General features: G+C 41.0%; 1 protein-coding gene across 1 annotated transcript in view; it reads right to left on the reverse strand.

Annotated features, from left to right (window-relative positions):
- Positions 1–1,906: 1,906 nt before the first annotated feature.
- The window catches only part of PIK3R4 (phosphoinositide-3-kinase regulatory subunit 4), a 65,145-nt gene continuing 43,784 nt past the window's right edge, over positions 1,907–23,267 (reverse strand). Inside the window, exons 12-19 of the mRNA XM_044679878.1 lie at positions 18,414–18,579; positions 15,645–15,809; positions 14,063–14,274; positions 8,759–8,890; positions 6,081–6,181; positions 5,316–5,404; positions 4,885–4,993; positions 1,907–2,527 (exon numbers count right to left, since the gene is read on the reverse strand). Coding sequence (XP_044535813.1) covers positions 2,357–2,527; positions 4,885–4,993; positions 5,316–5,404; positions 6,081–6,181; positions 8,759–8,890; positions 14,063–14,274; positions 15,645–15,809; positions 18,414–18,579 — 1,145 coding nt within the window. The 3' untranslated portion in view covers positions 1,907–2,356. The remainder of the gene's footprint in view (positions 2,528–4,884; positions 4,994–5,315; positions 5,405–6,080; positions 6,182–8,758; positions 8,891–14,062; positions 14,275–15,644; positions 15,810–18,413; positions 18,580–23,267) is intronic.

Genomic DNA, 23,267 nt, shown 5'->3' on the forward strand with positions numbered 1-23,267 from the left:
GGATAAAATGCTACATCAAGAAGCCAATACCCCGTTTCCTAATTAAGCCAAGTCACTATGCCCTTGGGCACACATATGTTTATGCACATTTATCTGTTTTATAATTCTGACCATTAGGCTAGACTGATGACAGCTCTTCACTGTGAGGCTCAGTCATCTGAAGCTAAAGGCTAACTGGCATTAAATGCTGAACCTGGGAACTTCAGTGAGGAAGCAGTTGGCTGTAGCTCATGGGCTCCAGGAAAAAGGTGGCACATGTCGCTTAGCCTGCTGTCAGAGCTGAGGAGTGCCCGGGGAGTGGATGCGATTTTATTCAGGTAGAGTCTTCTTCAGGTGGAGTCACCTACCTGTATCCAGGCAGCCGACCAGGAGAAAGAGGCGGCTTAGCCATCATCACACAGCCAGGATGTAGCAGAGGCAGGATTGGACACATCATCATAAGTAGGGAAAACTAATAGGGAGACTTGGAATTCTTTTTTTTAAGAACATTTCTTCACCAGGTGATTGTTTTTAGTTTTCTGGTTTTCTAAACTCAAAACTCATGTAATTCTGTTCATGCTTAAAAAAAAAAAAAGGCATTTCTTTGCTGAACAGTAATAATTCTCACTGCAGAGGGAAAATTAATGTCACGTTGATGGAGAACTCTTTCTTGTATTAATGCAAATTTCTGACACTGAAGAGGCACCGTGGCCAGCAGTAGTACTTGTTCTGACCATTTTAATTTATGCATAGACATGAATATCTGGTTTTAATAGTAAAAACACTTTACTATTTCCATCTTTCCCAAAGAGCACCTTGCAAGACTATTTAGAAGAGTCAGAGTTTAATCCAAATGATTTTGAACCACGTTTTGGACTTTACATTCATTTGGAAGTATTGATAAAAAATGAAACCAGTTTGGAAAGGTGGGCAGCCAATGGCCACCAACTGGCCCCTTTGATCACCCCTCTCAACAGGAAGAAGATGGTTACGGGCCCATAGGAAGAAGCTCCCAAGGGAAAGGGTCAAGGCATCCATTTGTTGACTTGCAATCACTTCTTCTTGAAAATTGTAGACTTACTGCAAAGCCTGCCTCCCCTCCTTCTAGCCTGGAAGCGACCCCCTATTCTCGAAGGCTTTGCCGAGTGCCCCGTAGAAGGTGAGTAACTGTGTCTGGAGGAGCGGCTAGTCACGGGTCATTAAGTCTTTGGGGCCACACTGAGGCACGGAAGAGTTGTGATTGTTATCGATGAAACTGTGGCTCTTTTAAAATACTGATTGATGGCATCTACATTGAAATGAGCCTGTTTGAAAATGGTCTGCACATCTAGAAACCGTTGGGAGTAACGAGGTACAAGGGAAGTCCCCTAAGCCAAGCTCAAATTAACCTGAAAAAACTTCCTGACAATTTGAGCTCCCCAAAAGTAGAGAGGGGGCTCCACCCCAGGCGGTGGTCGTTAGACTTTTGTTAGCCCTGCGTAGGGAATTTGTGCCCAGATATGGGTTAAACTGCCCTGTGAAACCTCAGTTCTGCCATGGCAGGATCCTGAGGGGGACTGCATAAGGGATTTTTTTGAAAACTTTTTTTTTAATTAACATCACTGGTTTCTGAAATCCTTTCCTGTGGTTTTGTTCATGTTCCAGTTGACAGATCAGCTAGCGCAAACATTTCTTTATTGTGTGATATTTTCCAAACAGCAGGCTCAGATCACCAAATGCATTTTCAGACATACTTAACATTGCCATGAGGTTTTTTTCACCTTCCAGTTAAAGAGTCTAAAAAGTCAGCCAAGCACAATGGCTGACTTTGCCACATATCTAAGAACATACTGTACTTTTCTCTTGCCCAACAAACTAAGGCTCAACCTGCTAGGGGAATTTTGTTTTTCCCTTTTTACATTTGCATGTTTAAAAAAATACAACCTGAACAGGTCAAGTGGAATTTATTGTCAAGCATGTTGAATAAATCAGATATGACTTAGCGGGCAACATTTCATGATGTCTTTTTCAAGGAACAAACATTTGTTGAACTGATTCAAAGTAAAATCAGCCGATAAAATACGTTGCTATGTCTTGGCACTTCAAATGAATCATCTCCACAATCCAACGTGACTCTCTCCTTGGGGTCACTGAAGAATCCATGATCGATCACCGCCTCCTGACTACCCTGCGTATGGTTTTCTCAACTCATTCAGCCACAATATTGAACAAAACACAATGATTCCAAAAGCTGGGTTAAATGTAAGACAACAGCACTAAGGATAAGACTGTTCATCTCCATCTTCAGTCAATTCTGTTTTCTAAAAATACTTTTTTTATATAGAAAATTGTATATTATTTATTTCCTTATTACAAATTATACAAATTAGTGCAGTTCCTATTTCCACACTTTCACAATCCCATCTCTTGAAGCAGTTACTATAAAGCCTTGTGTAGTCTGGAAAGTTGCAATATCTGTGATGATATCATGATGGCCCACAGGGAGAGATTCTGGGCCCCTTCGAGGGGTATCATCCGTGGGTCCAATCTTCTGTTTGTTTTGAATTTCCTAATCAGAGGTCGAAAAGGAAGAAGAAAGACAAGGACAGGAGGTTAAAAGGTAGCTCTCCATGCTAGATTATATAAGCATTCTTGCTTTGGGGATCAGCTTCATAAACATCTCTATAAAATGGAGGGAAGTGAAGTCACATATCACTGTTATATTCAAGGTGGAGCCTATTTTCAGGATAAGGAAAACTTTTAAATCTATATAGTTGAGGGAGTTTTTCTATTATGACAAAGGAAAAAATGTTTTACCCCTTATCATTTCCTATTCATTCTATAGTTGTCTCCCCCCATCAGATTGTGCACATTTTGAGAGCAAGGACTCTACTTTTGGCATTCTCTATATCCCCAGTGTTTAGGGCAGTTTGAGGCCCGTAGTAACCACTCAATAAATGCTTACTGACTGACCTATCCCCTCTCCTCTAGGATGTTTGAAACTGCCATCCCTTCAAGATCCCACTAGATTAAAAGAATGCCTGCCCTTTCTTTCAGCCATACCACTGTTAGGTTTGTACCCCCAAAGAGATAATAAGGAAAAAGACTTGTACAAAAATATTTATAGTTACGCTCTTTGTGGTGGCAAAAAATTGGAAAATATGGGGATGTCCATCGATTAGTGAATGGCTAAACAAATTGTGGTATCTGATGGGGATGGAATATTATTGTGCTGAAAGGAATAATAAACTGGAGGAATTCCATGTGAACTGGAAAGACCTCCAGGAAGTGATGCAGAGCGAAATGAGCAGAACCAGGAGAACATCATACACAGAGATGGATACAATGTAGCACGATCACACGTAACTGACTTTGCTATTAGCAGTAATGCAATGAGCCACGACAATCCCAAGAATGCTCACCACATCAAGAGAAAGAACTGTGGGAGCAGAAATGCAGAAGAAAAACTTATGATTTATCACTTATATGGGATTTGGGGTTTTGGTTTTAAAAGACTACTCTATTGCAAAAAATGAATAATATGGAAATAGATATTGAGTTATAACACATGTATAACCCAGTGGAACTGCTTGCGAGCTCTAGGAGGGAGTTCGAAAGAGGGAAGGGAGAAAACATGAATCATGTAACCATGGAAAAATACTTAAAAATAAATTTAAAAAAAAAAGATCTTGCTGGAACTAATTCTGAACCTGCTTGAGACGAGTCCCTTAACAAAGAAAACATTTCAGACATGTCACTTTTTCTCAAGAGGGAAAATGATGGGCTAGACCTCCCCGAGACTCTCCATCAAAAGGTCATACGTAAACATTAGGACACCATCCACTTCTAAGGCCCACAACATTACAAGAACAAATATTAATCAGATACGATGCTTCTTTTCATGTGAAAATGGTACTGCAGAAATCCAGGACAAGTGCTAAGAGCACTGGGTCTCTCTGGCTAAGGGAATCCTCTTGACCCAAGCTGTTCCCCTGCTGCTGGGGGAAGTGTAGCTTGGCCGGATGGGCTACCTACACCCTTTGTGTAAATGCTCCCCAGGTACCTGGGTTGGCTTTCTGTGGCTCCCTAAGATGCACACGCATGCACACCCGCACACCCCACTACCCTCTAAAGGATCTGTGCAGAATGCTACCAGGAGGCCAACGTGGCTGAGCCAAACCCATTTTCTATGGATGGGCCTCAGAAGTGTGGCATGGCACAGGTTTGGTCTAGCCCTCCCTGGAGGTGATGCCAACGAGAAGAGTTAATTTGCCTCCCTAACCTGATCTAATCAGAAGGGAAACCAAGAGCTTCAAGCATCAGATAACCAAGCAAACAGCTTTCTGACGTGTTACAACGGGTTCTGCCCACAAACTCAAATGGCTTATTGGCATTCTTCCTTCCCAAAGACTACAAGAGTAATCTGACTTAAAAATAAAGTGTGATGAGAGATGATACTTCTATGTGGTTTGTGGAATCAATTTAATTATTCTTTAGTGGCATAGCTTATATGATTATTATTTTCAACTCAGACAATGTCTTAAGTAAAGTCCCTTTCAAACAAGATAGCTGAAAGAATGAATTTCTAATGAATGAAGGAAAAACTTTTAGTTGGAGTTTATAGCTCAGCTTGCTTCAAAAAAAAAAAAGCCTCAAACTAATTGCTGATATTTCTGGCTAGTAAGTCAAGAGGTCCTGAGCTAGGCCTACTGTGCTACGAGCTATGTGACCAAAGACGGGCAGAATCTTCTGAGCCTCAATGTCCACACCTGTCCAGGGAACAGAAGGGGACTTACTGGATAGTGTCTAAACTCTGAAGGAGCTCTGACCTTCTACCTATGATCTAGGAGTTCAAGAATTGTCATCTCACAGAAACAAGAAATGAAAGGAGGGAAAAACCCCAAACGGTGCAGAAACTTGCCGTACCTGGACAACTTCTGTGCCTTCAATGATTTTCCTATAGTAGGACACAGATGGGGAACTGCTACCTCCGGCAACAATATAGGACCTCTCTGGGTAAGCCAGATCCCAAAATCTGTGGGAAAAAATGCAAATAGTGACTAACTCTTGAAGGCCCAAGCAAGTAACTGCTGATTCTGGCTTAAGAGAATTCTAACTTTCCTTCTTTTTAAGAGACCTTCAGATTTCATAACATTTTCTAGAAACAATAGCCTAAAATTAGTTTAAAGCAAAGAATTAACAGTTTTCCTGGCAGAACAGAAATGATCTAAAGCGTGAATATAAAGCCAACACTCCTAATTAATTTTTTTTAAACAGCTTTTTAGTAGCCAAAGTTGGAAAAAAGCTTTTCCTCCCCCCAAAAATGTCCCATTTCTCTTGTCGCTGGAACTGTATACCTTATCTTCATGTCTGAGCCCGCTGTTAAAAGGATTGGGTTTCCATCTGCAGGGCTACAATAGATCCCATGAACACTGTGTGAGGAAGGCTGTGAAGGAACAAAAATGGGTCCATGTAGCTTTACCAAATTTCAGGGAAGTCATCAGATGACATCAAATAAGAAAACAGTTTTGAAAAATATTCTTCTGTCTCTGACGATTCAGCTACCCAAAGATGTGTGTCTGGCACAGAGACCTGGCTCCTTCCACCACCCCCCACCCCCCGAACTTATTTTCTTTATAAAATTCTAACTAGATGAGTGGACAGCTGACTTCAATGGCATTTTTTGGAGTTATCTTTTTTTAATATATATAACACAATACATATGACTTGTTATAAATATGTAATAAATCATGATAAATATGCTCATCCACAAGAAATAAATTTTCCTATTTAGCCACCTCTGAAAATCTGGCTCACCCTCCCCTCTCTCCCAAGAAGGAAAGAAAACATCTTTTCCTTGGGGCTGAAAAAGTAGTCCTCTTATTTCTACTCAGAACTGGAGAATTCGATGAGCCAGGAGAGCTCTGGTGGTGCCCCTAACTTTAAAAGAGACTCCCACCCCTAAATAATCTTAGAAAAAGGGCAGGGGGGACACCAAGGCCACGTGATGTCTGCCTGAGGAAACTCCCCCATTAACCCCAGAGCCCATATTCAGCAGAATGCCAGCATGGTGCTGAGAGTGGGGAAGGTGTCGGTCCTTATGGTGAAAAGGGAAGCCAAACCTGTAATTCGGACAGAGGCGGTGCGCTGCTGGCCCAGAGAGTGAAGCGTCTGTCACCAGTTTCCATGTCCCACATGGACACCTCATTGTTGCCTTGAACAGCTAAGGGAGACAGAAGGCCAACAGGATTAGTCCCGGCTTCCACAACCTGCCAGCTGGACAAGCTGGGGCTGCCCTCGCGGACCTCCGCAGAGCCCTGGCCCCCAGCAGCGGCCTCAGAAGTAAAAGAAGCTGTTCTCCAGAGATCAAGATGGAGAATGTTGGCAGTTTCCACGGAACCCAAATGACTGAGATAGAAAATGTGAAGAGACCCATGTGAGGCAGGCAAAGAAGGGAAGAAGAGTGAGGGCGAGAACGTGTAGACACGGGTCTTCATATTATGCTTATAAAATCCAAACTGTGTATGCCATTAAAACAAGAGCCTTGGGGGCAATGAGGTGGGTCAGTAGATAGGCAGTGGGGCTTGGAAACTGGAGGTCTTGGGTTCAAATCTGACCTCACACATTTAATTCCAATTGCCTAGCCCTTCCCACTCTTCTGTCTTGGAATTGATACTTAGTATTGATTCTAAGATAGAAGGTAGAGATTTTAAAATAAACTAAGAGCCTTTTACTGCAGCTGGTAGCATAGCGCTGGGCCTGGAGTTAGGAAGATCTGAGTTCAAATCCCATCTCAGACACTTACTAGCAGTGCTACCCTGGGCAAGGCTCTTACCATCTGCTGGCCTCAGTTCCCTTATCTGTAGAATAGAGATAACAGCAGAATCTAGCTCCCCAGCTTGTTCAATGAGGTAACTGTAAAGTGCTCAGCCTAGCCCATAGTAAGCACCTATAAATGTTCACGATTTTTATTCCTACTCTTACGGAGGTCTTGTTCAGATTTTGATTTAACATGGAACTTTTCTACCTATCTCATACTAGTTGTCGTCCTTCTTTTCCTGTGAAGCAGGATCTCTGGGGTCTGAGGGTCACAGGTGCCACAGACAGGATTTCTCTATCTCAGGCCACTCTGAATTCTAATCCAGTCCCCTAAGATTAGAAATCCCACCCATCACTTCAGCTACAAAACTCAATGAGAATGCTCCATAAAGCAGGGCCACTCTTTGGGTCTGGTGCTTTAGCCAGCTGTCCGGGGAACACAGAGCAAGCCCACAAGCATTCTCCCTAAGCCCTTACGAGTCACCCCCAGTGCAGGACAAGCTTGCTCTGGAGTCCCAAGCACCCATTCCACGTCCCTGGCATCCTAAAATGGAAACCCTTTGGAAATGGACAGGGAGCGCAGACATCCACACCCTTCTCTATTTTCCCTCCTCAGTCTCACTACAACCGAGACCACTTACCACACCACTGACCTACGGGCTCTGTCCTAAGGCTCATCTCTGATAGCGTCAACTATTTTTCCTCACCTTTAGCCAGAATGGGCCAGAGAAGCTGAGACCATGTAGGTCCCTTCCCTCTTGGCCATTCACATCTAGGATTAGCATTTCTCTTAAGAGGCCACACTCTGAGTATAAATGAGTGATAAGCTTTTTATGGAATCAACGCCCCCCCCCCCAAAACATTATCATGACTACAGTGTTCTTAGCTAGGAGACTGTCTCTGAGGTGTGTTGAATTCTTTCAGTCATCACTTGTCAGAATAGCTTTAGACTCAAATGATGGGAACCACAACTGCACAAACTTTGATTCAATTAATTTCAATATTTATGGGGGAATCAGAGAGGAGTCTTCCCAAGCCATGTACAAGGTAAAAAGATGAGTTAACGCTTGAAAGAGTTAAAGATTTAACTATACTAACATGTCACCATCAATGATTCCATTTGTTAGTTCAGTTAAGCAGCCTAACTAACTACACTCATCTGGCTTAAGAAATTCTGTTAATGCTTTAGTAAAATCTAATTCATGCATCTACCAGTCTGTTAACACTGCTGAAAAGGGAAATGACACTAAGTCTGGCATGACCTGCTCATGACTTAGCTGTGTGGTTCTAATAGATTATCCTTCCTATACTAAGTATTCAAACCGTATCCCTTTATTAATACAATCACTGACTTTTAGGGCAGCTAGGTAGCACAATGGATACAATGCCAGGCCTGGAGTCAGGAAGATCTGAGTTCAAATCTGGCCTCAAACATGTCCCGCTGTATGACCCTGAGCAAGACACCTAATCCAATCACCTAGTGCTAACTGCTTCTCCGTCTGAAAATTGATTTTAAGACAGAAGGTAAGGGTTTTTAAAAATAAAAATAATAATATATTACTGACTTTTGCCAGCTACTGAACTTAATTTCACTGGCTTTTAATTTGAAGACTCTACCTTCTTCACTAAACTAAAAATCAGGACAAGGTCCTCGATTATGATAATGTACTAAAGTAGAGAGATTAGAGTGAAAGGGAGTTTCCTCCTCATTTTTAGCTAATTTTGTAGCATTTACCAGGAGAGAAAAAATGATGAACTTAATAGATCTTATGGAATACTATTCTTGGACCAGCCTATATATCATCTAAGACCCAGAGGTGGAATCTTTTGCAACTCACAATTTGCCAAAAGCTAGGAAACAGAAACTGATCCACATATAAAATAATGAAGAAAAACAAACAACAACAACAAAAAAAGTCTGGCAGTCATTCTAAGGAAACCTCTCAGTTTCAAAAACATGGAAAATAAATCTCTATCTTACCTGCAATTACCCATGACTGGTACAGAGGATGCATTAAGAGGCGTCTAATTCGGGCCCTTGAAGGATGACAATGACTAGAAATTGGCAACTGGAACCTCATATCCCAGCAAGCCATAGTCCCATTGCTTGTACCTTTCAACATGGAGAAAAAGCAAAATAAGATTATCATCTTATGGCCACGGCGCAGCAGGTTCAGATTTTATTCAAAAGAAAAGAGCTTTGGCTTTCAACTACTGTATTAGAAAGGTTTTTTAGCTACACAGAAAAAAGGGTTGCTGTCCTCAAACTACTCTTCCCCTGAGCTTTCCACTGTCTAAATGTCCCTCTGGAACACACATTATAATAATCATGATAGAATTCCAAAAGGAAGGAAGGGGAATTTCATTCATCAGACAGTGATTACTGGAGCCCTGCTAGAGAAGCAAAAGGAGGCGAGGGCTACAGAGTGGACATTTGGTCATTCCAAGTTGGCAATGCTTTAAATTACTAGAGGCCACTTCATTCATCATGATCTGAAGGTACTAAGTTCACAATTGCCATCCACTCTCAGTCAGCCGGGTTATGGGTTATTCACAGGAAATTTGGGGTAGAAGTTACTGAACAGATCTGAGAGAAGAGTAGCTTTGTGTCCTTGCTGGAGCATGGGTACTAATCTAGGACAGCATCGTGGATGAATATAAGTGGGAAAAAGGAAGGGAATGTTCAGCTCTTCCTTCCATGACCACTGTCAGTTCCTCAGAGTAATAGCCCTAATGGCTGCAGCCGGTTTTAGCAAGAAGTGGTGGAAGATGTCTCCAGGCCCTGCATGATATTCTGACAGGTACCATCATATCTTTTAATGGGAAGTCTCCTTTGAGACAAAGCATGGACACAGTGAAAGTATTTAAATACCTGACCTATGCTTGGGATTAAGAACTGGAGAACACGGCCACATTTGGTGAGGGATACTATAATCTAAACTTCCAATTCTTACATCCAAGATGAACAAAAACAACCTGTCCAAAGGCAATGAGGAAAAAGGAAGTTAATTAGGCAATTTCACAAAAGCAAGCTATGAAATCTAGAAATGTGTACAACTAAAGCAAAGCCAGTCATAATGCTTTTGGAAAAGAGTGAAAAGAAGAAACAACCACAGGCAGGCATGGTGGTGTATCTCAAGAAGACAGGTCAAAGCCCCAGGGCTTGGGGATGGGAAGGAACATCTGGAAACAGGGAACTAGCCAAGCAAGATCATGGTACATGGAGGAAAGGGAGGCTATTCGAATGTCAGATGAGAAAGCCAGTAAAAACAATCACCATGGTGATTACAAAGAAAACAAATTCACTAAGAATGAGGAGGAACAGGGCATATTAAATAGATTCCTGCTTCAGAATTCTAAGATTTCACTTTTTCAAATTGGTTTTTTATGAAAAAGATGAAATTGAGAGTGGTAGTGACACATAACGGCTAAACAGAAGAAGACAAAAACAACTACCAAGACTGGACATTTTGGAAAAATTCAGTGGCAAAACTAGCCAACAGTGTGAGGGGCTTGGGGAATAAGTGGAAACCAGAGGCGGTATCATCAGCACCCAGAGCACAGACCATCTTGTGTCCACACAGTTTGGCTTCTACTTTGGGCTCAGCTTTTAGCTTGAACCTATCACTCAATCTTTATGTCCTTTTGCTTTCTCCTGGAAAAGAAGGACAAGAACCCCTCTCACAAGTGGGCTCCTTCAGATGCTGGGGCTACCCAGAGAAGCCACCTTTCAGAAGCAACAAACAGTAGTGGGAGGAAAGCAGGTGAAGGAAGGCTCCAGAACAGATAGATGGAGAGAATCCACATAAAACAAAGGCTGCCCTTCCAGAAGTGAGAAGCCAGGAAGCTGGTAGCTCCCTCCTCCAGCTTCCAGCCTTTTCTTATTTAAATCCTGCTGGGCCTGAGCTGCACAGTATAGTTAATGAAAAAGGGCTTTCTTAGGGCCTTGATTCTATTCTGGAAGGCACACATGGGATTCTCTGAAAATGTCTGTAAAATGAAGGGATGTGCATCACCCCTCCCCTAGAAGCCCCTTGCTGTGAGCTCCCTCTTCAAAACCCCCAACAGTGTCTCCTTTGTTCTGGTCCCCAAAGAAGCCAGAGCCTCTCTCCAGGGAAGGTCATTTCTTGTCCTTGAACCTGTGTTCCAAACACCTAAAGTCTTTTTCGAGAGCTGGTCCTTTATTTAATGGTTCCTTCCCTGAGGGCCTCCAAACAAAGCCAGGTCAGCAAGCTTAAAAGCCTCCAAACTTGTAGAAGCCATCTGCAGTCATTCCCTCCCTTTACTGATCTCACTCATTTCTCAACCCCTTCCATTCTGACTTCTACCTCTACTACTTGATTGAAATGACTCTCTGACGGATTTTTCTCAGCCTTCAACCTACCTAAATTACAGATTCTGACCCCATCAACCACTCTTGTCTTCCTCTTGTTCCCTCCTGCTTTTCACCATAGCTGTCTGACCACTCCCCACTCTCCCCTCCTGGATGAAATATCATCCAGCTTCTGCTCCCCACCCCTACCCCTGTGGTGTCCCTCTAGACTGGCCTGGACCCTCTTACCTGCTCTAGACTCTCCCCTCCATGATCTGATCTGCTCCCATGGGCTCCAGTTATTATCTTTACACTTAAGTCGACAAACTGCACATAGCCAGCCCCAATGGCCTTCTGAATTTCAGCTGCACATTACCTGTGGGCTGGACATCTTCATCTGGATGTTCCATGGGCAATTTCACAGAAACATCTTTTCCTCTAAACCCACCCTTCCTGCAAAGTTCCTATTTCTGTTTATGGCCCTACCGTCCTGTTAGTCATCCAAGCTAGTGACAGTGTCATGATCAATTCTTCTCTCTCCTTTAGCCCCCATATTAAATCTCATCAATCTGTATCCCCAACTTGCTCATGCAGCAATACTCTAATTCAGGTCCTCATCAGTCCTCATACAGACCACTCCAGTAGCCTGATTTTATCTTCCTACCTCTGCTCTTTCCCCTCTGCTACACAGCTGCCAAAACAATTTTCTTAAGCCACAGGTCTGACTACCTCTTCTCAAGAATCTTCAGTGTCTTCCTATTACCTCTAGAATAAAATCTACACTCCTCAATCAGGTATTTAACACATTCCACAATTTTAGTCTTTCTTCCCATTCCACTCATTTCCTATCACACTCCTCTTCTTCAAATTAGTATCCTGCTTCCCCATGAACTTAGTATTTCACCTTCATACTCCAACAATGTCTTGGCAAAAGGTATCTCCCATGACTGAAAAACACTCTCTCATGACCTTCATCTGCCAGAATCCAACTTAAATTCCTTCAAGACTCACGTTACATGCCCATCTCTTATATTCAAATCTTCCTCAATGTCCCTACTTGTTGAGGATCTCCTGAAAATACCATATACTTGAACAGCTATATCTATGTGCTTGCTCCCCAGCAGAATATAAAGGCCAAAAGGACAAAAACCATTTAATTTCTGACTTTTTACATCCTCTGTACTTAGCTCAATGCATTAGTACACTGTGACATTTAAAAATTCCAAGACTAGCTTCTGGGTAAGAAAAGCAATTTATTGATTAGGCTAGCAATAACCAATAAATTCATGGTCAATAATCCTGAGCATTTGAGGCACTCCCTGCCAGCCCCCTTCCCAGTTCCTAGTCACTGTTCCCTAAATACAATTTGGGAGCTCATTCTTCAGTCACTCCCTATTTGGTGACTAGCCAATGAGGAGGTGATTCCATCAAAACTGTCAGGGCCTCCCCATCTCCTGGGGGATGGTTGGTGGTCATGCCCTCCAATTACTAGGGGAGAAATGAAGTTTTGCCTGGTAAAGATTGTCCTATTGTAATGTTTCTTAGTGAGAAACTGAAGAGCTTGATTTTGCTACGTACAAGCACACCCGGCACCCGGCATGAGCTGGTTTTTATGTACTGAGTAAAACAGATCTCATATTCTCCCTTTCTACCTTCTAAACCCCAGGGTGGGGCATTCCTTGGCATTCCTAGGAATGAAGGAATGAGTACAGAGGTCAGGGAAATTATTTGAGCCTCTAATTCAAAACCCAAGTATAGAAATAATTCAATAGATTAAAAATAAATCCTCTCAACCACAGCTTAGCAGCTGTGGAACTGAAATGAACTGAATGTCTGAGCATCCTTCTACAGCACTAACATCCTAAAAACAGAAGATTCTTGGGGTTTTTCCCTGTAACTTTCTAATCTTAGTACAAGGATATAAGTGTGTTAGTTCCCTTCTCATTTACCTCATAAAGAAGGAAACGGATTAGCTCTCAAATGAAAATCAAGAAATCTGTAAGACAATTCAAACTTCTCAGAAGAGATGCCTATTATCCTTGGTATTTTTGTTATTCATCTTCCTCACTGATTTCATCAGTGTGGATATTCTTTGAACTGATATAGGCCACAACCCTCCAAATCCTGATATCTGGGGGAAGTCTTGTCCAATTGCTGCCATCAGGCCTTCATGAAGGGTCTCCCCATTGCCCCAGGTTCTTTCCCAAGCCTGATGAATCACCAATGTTAATAACAACTATCTTTTTACATAATGTCTTAAAATTTGAGGTCCTACACTCCCTAAAATCTCTAAGATAAGAATACAAGTAATGGTCCCATTTTTCCAATTATATAACTGGGGCTCAGAGAGGGGAAATGATCTACTTAAGATCAGAGCCAATCTGCAAAACTGGGCTCAGTCCCCAGTTTTCTAGTCCCAAACATGGTACTTTTTTCCATTTTAATATGCTCCCTTCCATTAACAACATTATTTTGGGCATTTATTTGACTAAATATTAAATAATTTTAAGGCCCACGTTCATTAATTATAAAAAGAAATTCAAGTTTTCCAAAAAGAAACTCTATAAAAAGAATCCAATTTAAATCTAACAAGTTTTCTGGTAACTAATAGCTGATTTTTGAAGATACGAGATATACTGGCTCCTAACTACTGCTTCTCTTTCTGCCTACTGCCTAATTTCTGGCCTTTTCACTATTTATTAGCAATTCCATTTGCTAAAAGGCTAAAATGAGAAACTAATTTGTTAATAGCATGACTTTCTAAAGAACTAATAAAAAGGTCTAGCAAGTGAAGCAAGGTTGAAAGTAATGGCTTAAATTAATTTTGGAGATTAATTCCAAGTATTAATTATTCATGTAACTGCCTACTTCTATTACCATGGATAAGTAAGTCAAAGGCCAGAGGAGGCAATGAATAAATTTTTATTTACTTTACTACTGAGCAAACGTCAAATAGGGTGAAATTCAGCTTACCGATGCACAGCCAGCACTGGTGGATATCCACAGCAAAGGAGGTAATGAGACCTGACTTCAAATCATGCTTCAACGTCCATGCGTTACTTGAAGACCTGAGGTCCCAACCAACCAACGAGCCGTTCACAGTGGCATAGGCCAGAACCAGCTGGGCCCCTGAGTTGAAGTGATGCATATCTACAACGCACCCATCCTCCTTCTGGTCTAAAATCCTAGAGACACAAAATAAAAGGAGTGACTTTCCTCACTGCTCAGTGAGTTTCTACCATCAGTTTTTATTTACAGATGAAGGTGGATGCTTCCTGCTGTATGTTAGAAGATGAAAATGATGTCATCTCCTCCCATGTCTCATTATTTGTTTAACTCTGTGCCTAAAAGCAGCTAAACAGCTGTTCCTGTTTGCTTATCTTAACACTATTTACTGAGTTGCTTCAAGATCTTTCCCAAAATGGGGGTATAAATCTCAAAAAGAAAATTTCTATGGCTACTATTAAAAAAAAGTAATTATATATTAAATGATGCCTTTACTTTCCCATGATTCATTTTGCTTTTCTACCAAGAACCAGACAATGTTGGAGGAGAGGGTCCCACTAATATAGAACATTTCCCCTTTATTTCACACCAAGATAAGGAGGTGGTTAAGAACACCAGACTAATTCTGGGGCTTCTGTTTCACTGGCCACCCAACCCCAGAAGGGTTTTTCTCTTAGGTCTCAGTCTGCTGAATAGTCACCAGTGGCTGAGGTGCCATTCCATCCAGGAGTCATTGCTTTACCCCCAACTTTCTCATCTTAAAATCTCTTATAGGAATTAACTATATTTGAATATGTATTTGTGTCTTATGCCTTAATCCCAGTACTAAAATGTGAGGCTGTCTTGTTCCTCTTTTTGTGTCCCCAAAGCCTCAGACAGTGTCCTGGATCTCCACAGTTCTGCTCTACCCAATATTCCTCATCAGACATCTGGCCTAATTTTGCTCAGCTTGGAGGGCCACATTGTGGGAAGGAAATGAGCAAACCAGAGCATGTCCAAAGAAGAACCATTAGAGAGGGAGATGAGACGCCATGCCAAGTGAGTTCTGACTAAAACAAATGGTGATGGTTACCTCAGGGAAAAGGGGAAGACAAGGGCCATGTTCAAGGGAGAAAAGACCTATGAAGACTACAGGTTAAAGACTTACTTGAACCCAAATTAGTGCCGTTGGGCAAAAGGGATCACGGGTGAAAAAGTTACAAAGAAAAGATTTCAGCTCAATTTAAGGAAAAACTTGCCCACAAGTAGATGTTCCAGGGGAAGGGGCTACCTCGGAATAAGGGGAGTAGGTCCCCCTTGTCTTCCCTGACCCTGGAGAATATGGCAAAGTTTATCCCTGACCACGTACAGTTTGTACAAAACAATCTCCAAGGGGCCTTTCCATGGACTTTCATGACACTACATCAATGAGTTATCAACTATTTGAACTGAACACCAGTTTATAAACAACTTTTATTTTAGGACAAAAGCCTCTCAATCTAATATAAGCCGAGTTATACCAGAGTTACTGTATAGCCATTCTTAAAACAAAATAGAAATAGAACGATACCTGCTTTGAAGGGGATGTATTTTGGGAGATTTGGGTAACTTGGAAGCCTCAATTCCAAGAAGTTGCACAGCACCATTATCAGAAGCAATGGCCAGGTAATGGGAGCCTTGGCAAAACGTGAGTGTCTTGACACGTCCTCCAATACGTGTGTACGTCAGAATTGACCTATAATAACAATTATTGTTACAGGTACAAATTCATGAATCCCTACCTAAAGGTATATCTCAAAAACAAATATGCTATTTTATTTAAAACAAGGTTATAAATTTCACTAAATCTCAACAGATTACTGGTTCTTCTTCCAACATGAGCTCTCTCTATCCTTTTCCCCTCTGATCATCTTCATGTAATCATTTTACTCCCAGCTTCCTATCACCAGTATGTGTGCCCCTCTCTGGTTTTCCAGTTCTTGAACTATGAACAAAATCAATACTGGAACTCCTGTCATCTACCCTCCTCTGGGTCTGCTAGCCATCCCCAGCAATCTCCAAAACAAAATATCCCTCTGGGACTACTGTTCCCTGGTAGCTGTTAATCCGCCTATTAGAGCATCTGCTTCCTGTAAGCAGATTTTCCTTACTTTTGGTTTGTATCCTCCAAACTAAGCATAGGGCCAGGCATGTAGTAAACAATTTATGAACACTTTTTTTTTTCTCTTATTCATTCTTTCTCCAGCCATTCCTTCAGTTAACAATCATTTCTTCAGTACAAAGTACAGGACTAAAGGCTGTGCATGCTATAAAAAATAACTGCAACACATATCCAGCTCCACCACAACTTAAAATCAAGCTTTTATATACACGCAATACTATGTAATAATAATAATAATAATAATAATAATAATAATAATAATAATAGCAGCTAACATTCAGAGATCACTTACTATTTGAGCCTTGAACACCCTGGGAGGTAGCTGCTATCATTATCCCCATATTTTTAATGAGGAAATTGAGGCAAACAGAAGTAAAGTGACTTGTTCAGGGCCACCTAGCTAATAAGTATCTTTGGCTGGATTTGAACTTGGGTTTGCCCTGACTTGAGGTCCAGAGTTCTGTTCACAATACCATATAGCTGCCCCCAATCCATAATGCAGATTAGGCTATACTAAGAATATGTCACTAGAATATATAAGCGGCTTTGATATTTGCCGCCCTGCCCAAGTCACTGAGGTCACATTAGGAAGCTGGGAACAAGCTCTCTTCCTATCTTTTCAGCCTCAGCCTTGCCCTCCTCCCCAGCTCCTTCAATGGCTCTGTCTAGGTCCAATCCCTTCTTTTCCCCTCTCTTTTCATACAAGCCTGTCTCCCAACGCCACAACTCATCATGCAGCGATCCAGGACGATTCTGTGGTACTTATGACAAAGAATGCTCTCCACCTCCAGAGGCAGAACTGTTAAGAGTTGGGATGCAGATCAAAGCACACAACTTTTTACTTACGGTCATTTGTGTTTTCACTTGGGGTTTGGTTTTCATGAGTACCCACTTACAACAATTAACAATACGGAAAAATGTTTTGCATGATATGCTTATCATCTTTGGGAAGGGGACAGAAGGGAGAGAGACAATTTGGATCTCATAACTTCAGAAAACTAAGTGGAAAATTGGTATTACATGTAATTGGTAAAATAAAATACTTTACCAAAAAAAAAAAGTGTGGAAATAAAAACAATGTTAAAAGCTCAAATTTATGTAGAAATTTAAGTTTTACATTTTTTCAGGTTCTCTCCACATCTGACCTCATTTGATTCTCTCACAACAAGCTTGTAAGGATTCCTATTTTACAGATGAGAAAACTGAGGCTCAGTGACTTGCCTAGTCCTAGTTCTTAGTTGAGCATCTGAAGAATTTGCACAGTCTAGTTCTCTACCCACTAAGTCAAATTCCTTTCATGTAAATTACAAAATGAAATGAGAAAGAACATTTATAAGGAAAAACAAGCTAAATCAAGCATTCAGTGACTGGAGAGAAATCAAGACTAACGAATATTGCCAGGATATCCTCAGTGAGCTGAGTCTGCAATATCCTACAGCAGGGACAGAGAGGAGAACACTGAGACCCAGTAGGCTTTGGGGCTGCCTCCTGAGGCATTCACTCCTTTAAGTGTCTATTAAGACTACATTAGATTCAGACAAAACTGAAGAAGAGTCAAAGAAATAACTATGAAAAGGTAGAAAATGAGCAACAGCAGGAAAAGCAGCTTTCCAAAATGGTGTCATTAAGCGAAGAAAAAGTGTATGGATGTAATATGTGCCTGAATATATCCATGTTGGAAATAGTGAAATACTAAGAAAACACTAAGCTCAAGGCAGGAAAAAAGAACAATAGTAGGTTACCAGATTGCCTCCTAACAGACAAAGTGAACATATCAACACTTAAAGTTTTTAAAAACAGTACACACTTAAATCCTAAGAAAAGGGGAAAAGAGAGGTGGGGGGGAATATCTGTGCATTAACATACATGGACTATTTTAAAGACAAAAGTAGCCACCCACATCAACCATCCCAATGATGTGTTGCTTAAGGTAGGACAAGAAATGGAAACATCACTCAAGAGAATTAACTGAGAGAATCTGAGTCACTACCAAATCTCTGAATGGGAAGGCACCATAGAGATCACCTCTCTCCCTTAACATATGAGGGAACTGAGGCAGAGCAGAAGTTTTTAAATTTATGTTTAAACTGACTTTGGAATCTGCCGTTCTCCAGTTCAGCGCCCATTCCCTGGCTCTTCTGCTTTCCTACAAAGGTGCCACCTCATGCTGTTCCTTACCTTGTGGTCGTCGTTTTCCCTTCCATTTTCTGACTGTTCCAGATTTTCACTGTGCCGTCATTTGAACAGGTAGCAAAGAGGGAATGCTCATCGGAAACTCTGATGCGGTTCACTGCCGATTTGTGTTCATGAAGATGGGCCACCAGCAGGCCTTTAGGTCTCCACCCTGAGAAAAGGGATACACAATCAGATGTACACCATTACTAGGAGTTTAGAGTGACATCGCTCTGACACTGTTCCCTTCAGGCAGTCATCATCAAGTTTAATGTAGTCATCATTGATAAAACACAAGAAGATGGGAAATATGGGAAGGGGCCTGCTTCAAAACTTTAAAAGGGAATTATGGGAGTGCTCATCAGCTAAGGAATGGCTCAACAGATTATGGTATGTGAATGAAATAAAAATTATTGAGTCATAAGAAATTATAAGAGATGGCTTCAGAGAAAACTAGAAGGACCTCTGTGAACTAATGCGCAGTGGAGGGAGGATAACATATAATGAATAACAGTGTTGTAAAGACAACTCTGAAAGACTTAAGAACTGTGATCAGTGCAATGACCAACCATGAACCCAGAATACTAATGATGAAACAGATTCTTCATTTCCTAACAGAGGGGGGATACACTCGAGATGCAAAATGAGGCATACATCTTTAGGCAGTTTTGATCAATGCAGGAAATTTATTTTGCTTAAATTAACTATGTATATTTATTAGATGGGTTTTTCTTTTCTCCAAAATGGGGAGGGAAGAATAAATACTTAAAAATATGTTTATTTTTAAGAATAAACATCATCTAGGGCATTTTATGCTTGATTCTAGAAGTAACAGAAAGTTACTAGAATTTATTAATAGAAGCTTGGGGTGGGGTGGGGGGTAATAACATGGTTAGACTTGTACTTCAGCAACTAAATGGAGAATATATCAGGGGTAGCAAAAGACCTGAGTCAGGAAGCCAATTAAAAGGCTGTAGCAACAGTTCAAGTCATATAGAGACCTGAACTAGGGTTGTAGTCATGTAAGGAAAGAGAAAGGGACATATATGGGAGGTGACGGTGAAAACAGAAATGGCAAGATTTGGGAACTGATTAGTATGTGGGGTGAATCAAAATGAAGAGCTGAGGATGGCAACAAGGTTGAACTTGGGTGATTTGAAGGACAAGGTTGCCTCAATAGGAATAGGCTAGTTCAGAAGAGAGCAGACTTCAGGGGAAAGGGCTCTGGGAAAATGAATTCTGTTTTGGACTTAAGTTTCTTTGGTGGAGAAAATCTAGCCATTGCTTCTAAGAAGGTGCTACACAACTACTAAAGACCCAAAAAGAAAGTTCTCATCACAGAAGTCCCTGGCACTGTCAAATGATTCAACATTAGAAATAGATATGGTTTTACCAATGAAAATATCATTTAAAAAATATGCCAACATCTGCTTTGTACACTTTCCATCTGGCTTGCCACTGAAATGTCTCCCACTACTCCAATGTGAGTTCCTTGAGAGTAAGGACAGTCTTGCTTTCCTGTTGCTATTACCAGTTCTTAGCCCATTGCTTTGTACACAATAAGCACTTAATGTTTTTTCACTCTTCATTCATCCAGGCTGTGCTCAGAATATCCACTCTGTCTAATTGCCAGTTTGTGATACGGGGCTGGAGTTCCTGAAATGTGGACTGGATATGTAAATTTGGAAGTCATCTAAATAGAAGTGATATTCATTCCATCCATGAGAGTTGATGAAATAACCAAGGAGAAGAAAACTTAAAAAAGACTGAGGACCCCGAATAGAATTTTGGGTACACCAACAGTTAGTAGGGGTGACAAGGATAAAGATCCAACAAAGGAAACTAAGGAAAGGTTAGATGGAGGAAGAAAATCATGAGAGTAGCAGTGCCACAAAAACCTGGAAAGGAGAAGGCAATGAACAGTGCCAAATGCTGCAGAGGTCAAGAAGGATGAGAACCGAGAAAAGGACACTAAGCCAATGGTTACTTTGGAAGGAGTAAGTTCAATTAAGAGATAAGGCTGGAAATCAGATTATAGACAGTTTAGAAGGATGAGAGGAGTAGCAATGGAAAGCTTTTTCAAGAAGTTTGAGAATAGAAGAGATATAAAAGAAAATTAGGGGGAAGGGAAGAGTTGAAGAATTTTTAAAGGATAAAAATGACCTGAACATGATCATAGGCAGAAGGAAAGGAACTAATTTAGAGAGGGAAAACTTGAAGATTAGTGAGAGAGATGGGATAATAGAGTGAGCAAGACACTAGAGAAAACAAGAGGAGATGAGATCAAGGGGACATGGAAAGATGTTGGTCTTGCCAAGAAGGACCACCTCTTTATTAGAGACTGGTATAAAGGAAAAGATAGCAATGGAAATTACCAAGGAGATGTGAGACAAAGAAAAAAAAGGAAGTTCCCAGGGAATAGACTTGACATTTTTGCTGAAATACAAGACAAAGTCCTCTACTGAGAGGTTAGAGAGGAGGGGAGGTGCTGTAGAAGGCTTAAGGAGGGAAAAAAACTGTTTGGAATAGCTGCTTGGGGGTATAGGATGGAGAATCAATTAGGGAGAAATAAGAGTCTCTTGCTGCAGTGAGGGCTTAGTTAAAATAAGGTAATAGTTATGTGTGGTCCTAGGTAACATATTTAATAATTTCTTGTAGCCCTGTTCATCCTCCTGTGAGCAGGAACACAAAAGATGGGTAGGTGGTAGAAGTACTCTAAATCTGGGGTTTGATAAGGCATAAGTAGTAACAGGAAACAAGGGATGTGAGAACTGAGGATGGTGTAAAGTTGAGCTGGTTCACCACAGAGTTGAGGAGGGAGTAGAGTATAGTCAGAGCAGGGCACTAGCTTGGAAAAGTACTGAGGAAAAGAGGGATCAGAGGTCACAATGAGGATGAAGACTAGGTTTAGGAGCAGTTAAGACACAGGGAGAGGCAGAATGATAAAAAATTAGATAGAAAGGATTTTGGAGTTCTTGAATGTGTTAGAGAAACACTTGTGGTAGATGGCAAGACTATGTATGGCCAGCCCTTGTAAGTAGATGAAGATGAGCAAAGGAGTTGAGCATGGAAGCTGATATCAACATCATCGTTATTTATTTATTATCCTCATCATTGTTTTCCATTTTTTATTATTATCGTCCCTATTAGCGTCATCTATTTGCTGCTCCTGAGGGAGCACTAACATGTACACCAAGTATGGTATCGGGGTAATAAGTTGAGGTGCTAAGGGAACTGTGAGCCAGCAACGTGACTCACTGAGAAAAGACAGAGAGTGTCTCCAAGGTCCATGGACAATGACCACCAGGATCTGAATGGATGCTATTAAGCTGTATTCAGTGAAAACCTATGAGCACAGAACAAACAACTTTCAAAAAGGCCCACATAGTCATTCGCCTTAAGGGGCCCCTAGATGGTGCAATGGATAAAGTGCTGGGCCTGGAGTCAGGATTTGAACCTCCTGAATTCAAATCAAAGGCATTTACTAGCTGTGTGACCCTAGGAAAGTCACTTAACCCTGTCGACCTCAGTTCTTCTTCTGCAAAATGAGATGGAGAAGGAAATGGCAAACCACTCCGGTATTTTTGCCAAGGAAATTCCAAATGGAGTCACAAAGAGACCAGCATGACTGAAAAACAAAGTCTCCCAGCTCTGTATCCCCAAGGCTAGGCTGGTGTACCTTTGCAACCAATAGGCACCTAATATCTCTAGAAAGGTTACCGTGTTTTATTGATTGAAAGGCTATATACTTTACAAGTGAGTCAGGTGCTTTCCCAGAAACACAAAGCATACAGTGAAATTTCTGGCCTTTTTTGGGGGCAACAGAAAAAAAAAACAGCAATGGCATCCATCTTCCTAATAATTGTGCCTGCTGCTTAGTAGAATGAAAATAAGCTTCCTTGTGGAAACAGGCCAACTGACTTCTTCAGCAGTGATGCTATCTCAGTAGAAATGGCATTAAGGAATCTGTATGAAACAAGTTTCAAAAATAGAACCATGATAAAGATCTGATGCAATGGGAGCCAACTTTTTTGGCTAATTGTGTGATAAAAACAGCATTTTGGAAGTATGCTTTTTCTTTTTTTTTTTTTAAACAAGAAAGTGAAATAGAGATTTCTGCCAACATTTGCTAATTGTAAGGATATGCAAAAGTCAAGAATAATTTTTCTGTCAAGAGTTCTTGCTCAAAAGCTGAAAAAGAAGAGCATTGTCTGGAATGCAGGACGTGCTGAACTTAAATGCAATCAGAACGCTCTGCTACCAAGTCAAGACAATCTGCCAGTGTAGGATGACCACTCCCCTCTAGGAAGAAAATCAATGTACTATATTCATAGAAGTATTCAAAGAAAGAAATTATAAAAGCAAATTGTGGTGGCACATTTCTTGAACCACAAAACTGGACAACTCTCCTTTGATAGGTGTATAAAATCCATAGGTCTAGTGAGTATAAAGGACACTTATAAAGAGAGACCATTAAATAATGAATTGGCTAGAAGTTTAGAATAAACTATTTCTGACTGTAAATAGCGGTGGCACTACAAAACTGCCACCTCACAAAAATCAGCCTAAATTCAGGGGGATGGTGATCATCTCTTAATTGAGCAGTGTGCAATCTTAGAATTGGGGGGTGGGGGGGTTCCTGAAGCAACGACTCTTCCCCAATGGCTAATCCAAGAACCCACAAAGGCTCACATCCCCTTATATGTCTAGGTACATACAGATTTATGCTATCTCAGGTGGTTTTCAGATTAAAAACATATTGACAAAATCTAAAATCAAGGTCTGATTGTACTTGTCAAGCTGAAAATATAAATTTCCTGAGTAAAAACTTAATTATCCATAATATGAATATCTGACATT

Source organism: Gracilinanus agilis, chromosome 5 (assembly GCF_016433145.1).
Source record: "Gracilinanus agilis isolate LMUSP501 chromosome 5, AgileGrace, whole genome shotgun sequence".
NCBI lineage: Eukaryota > Metazoa > Chordata > Mammalia > Didelphimorphia > Didelphidae > Gracilinanus > Gracilinanus agilis.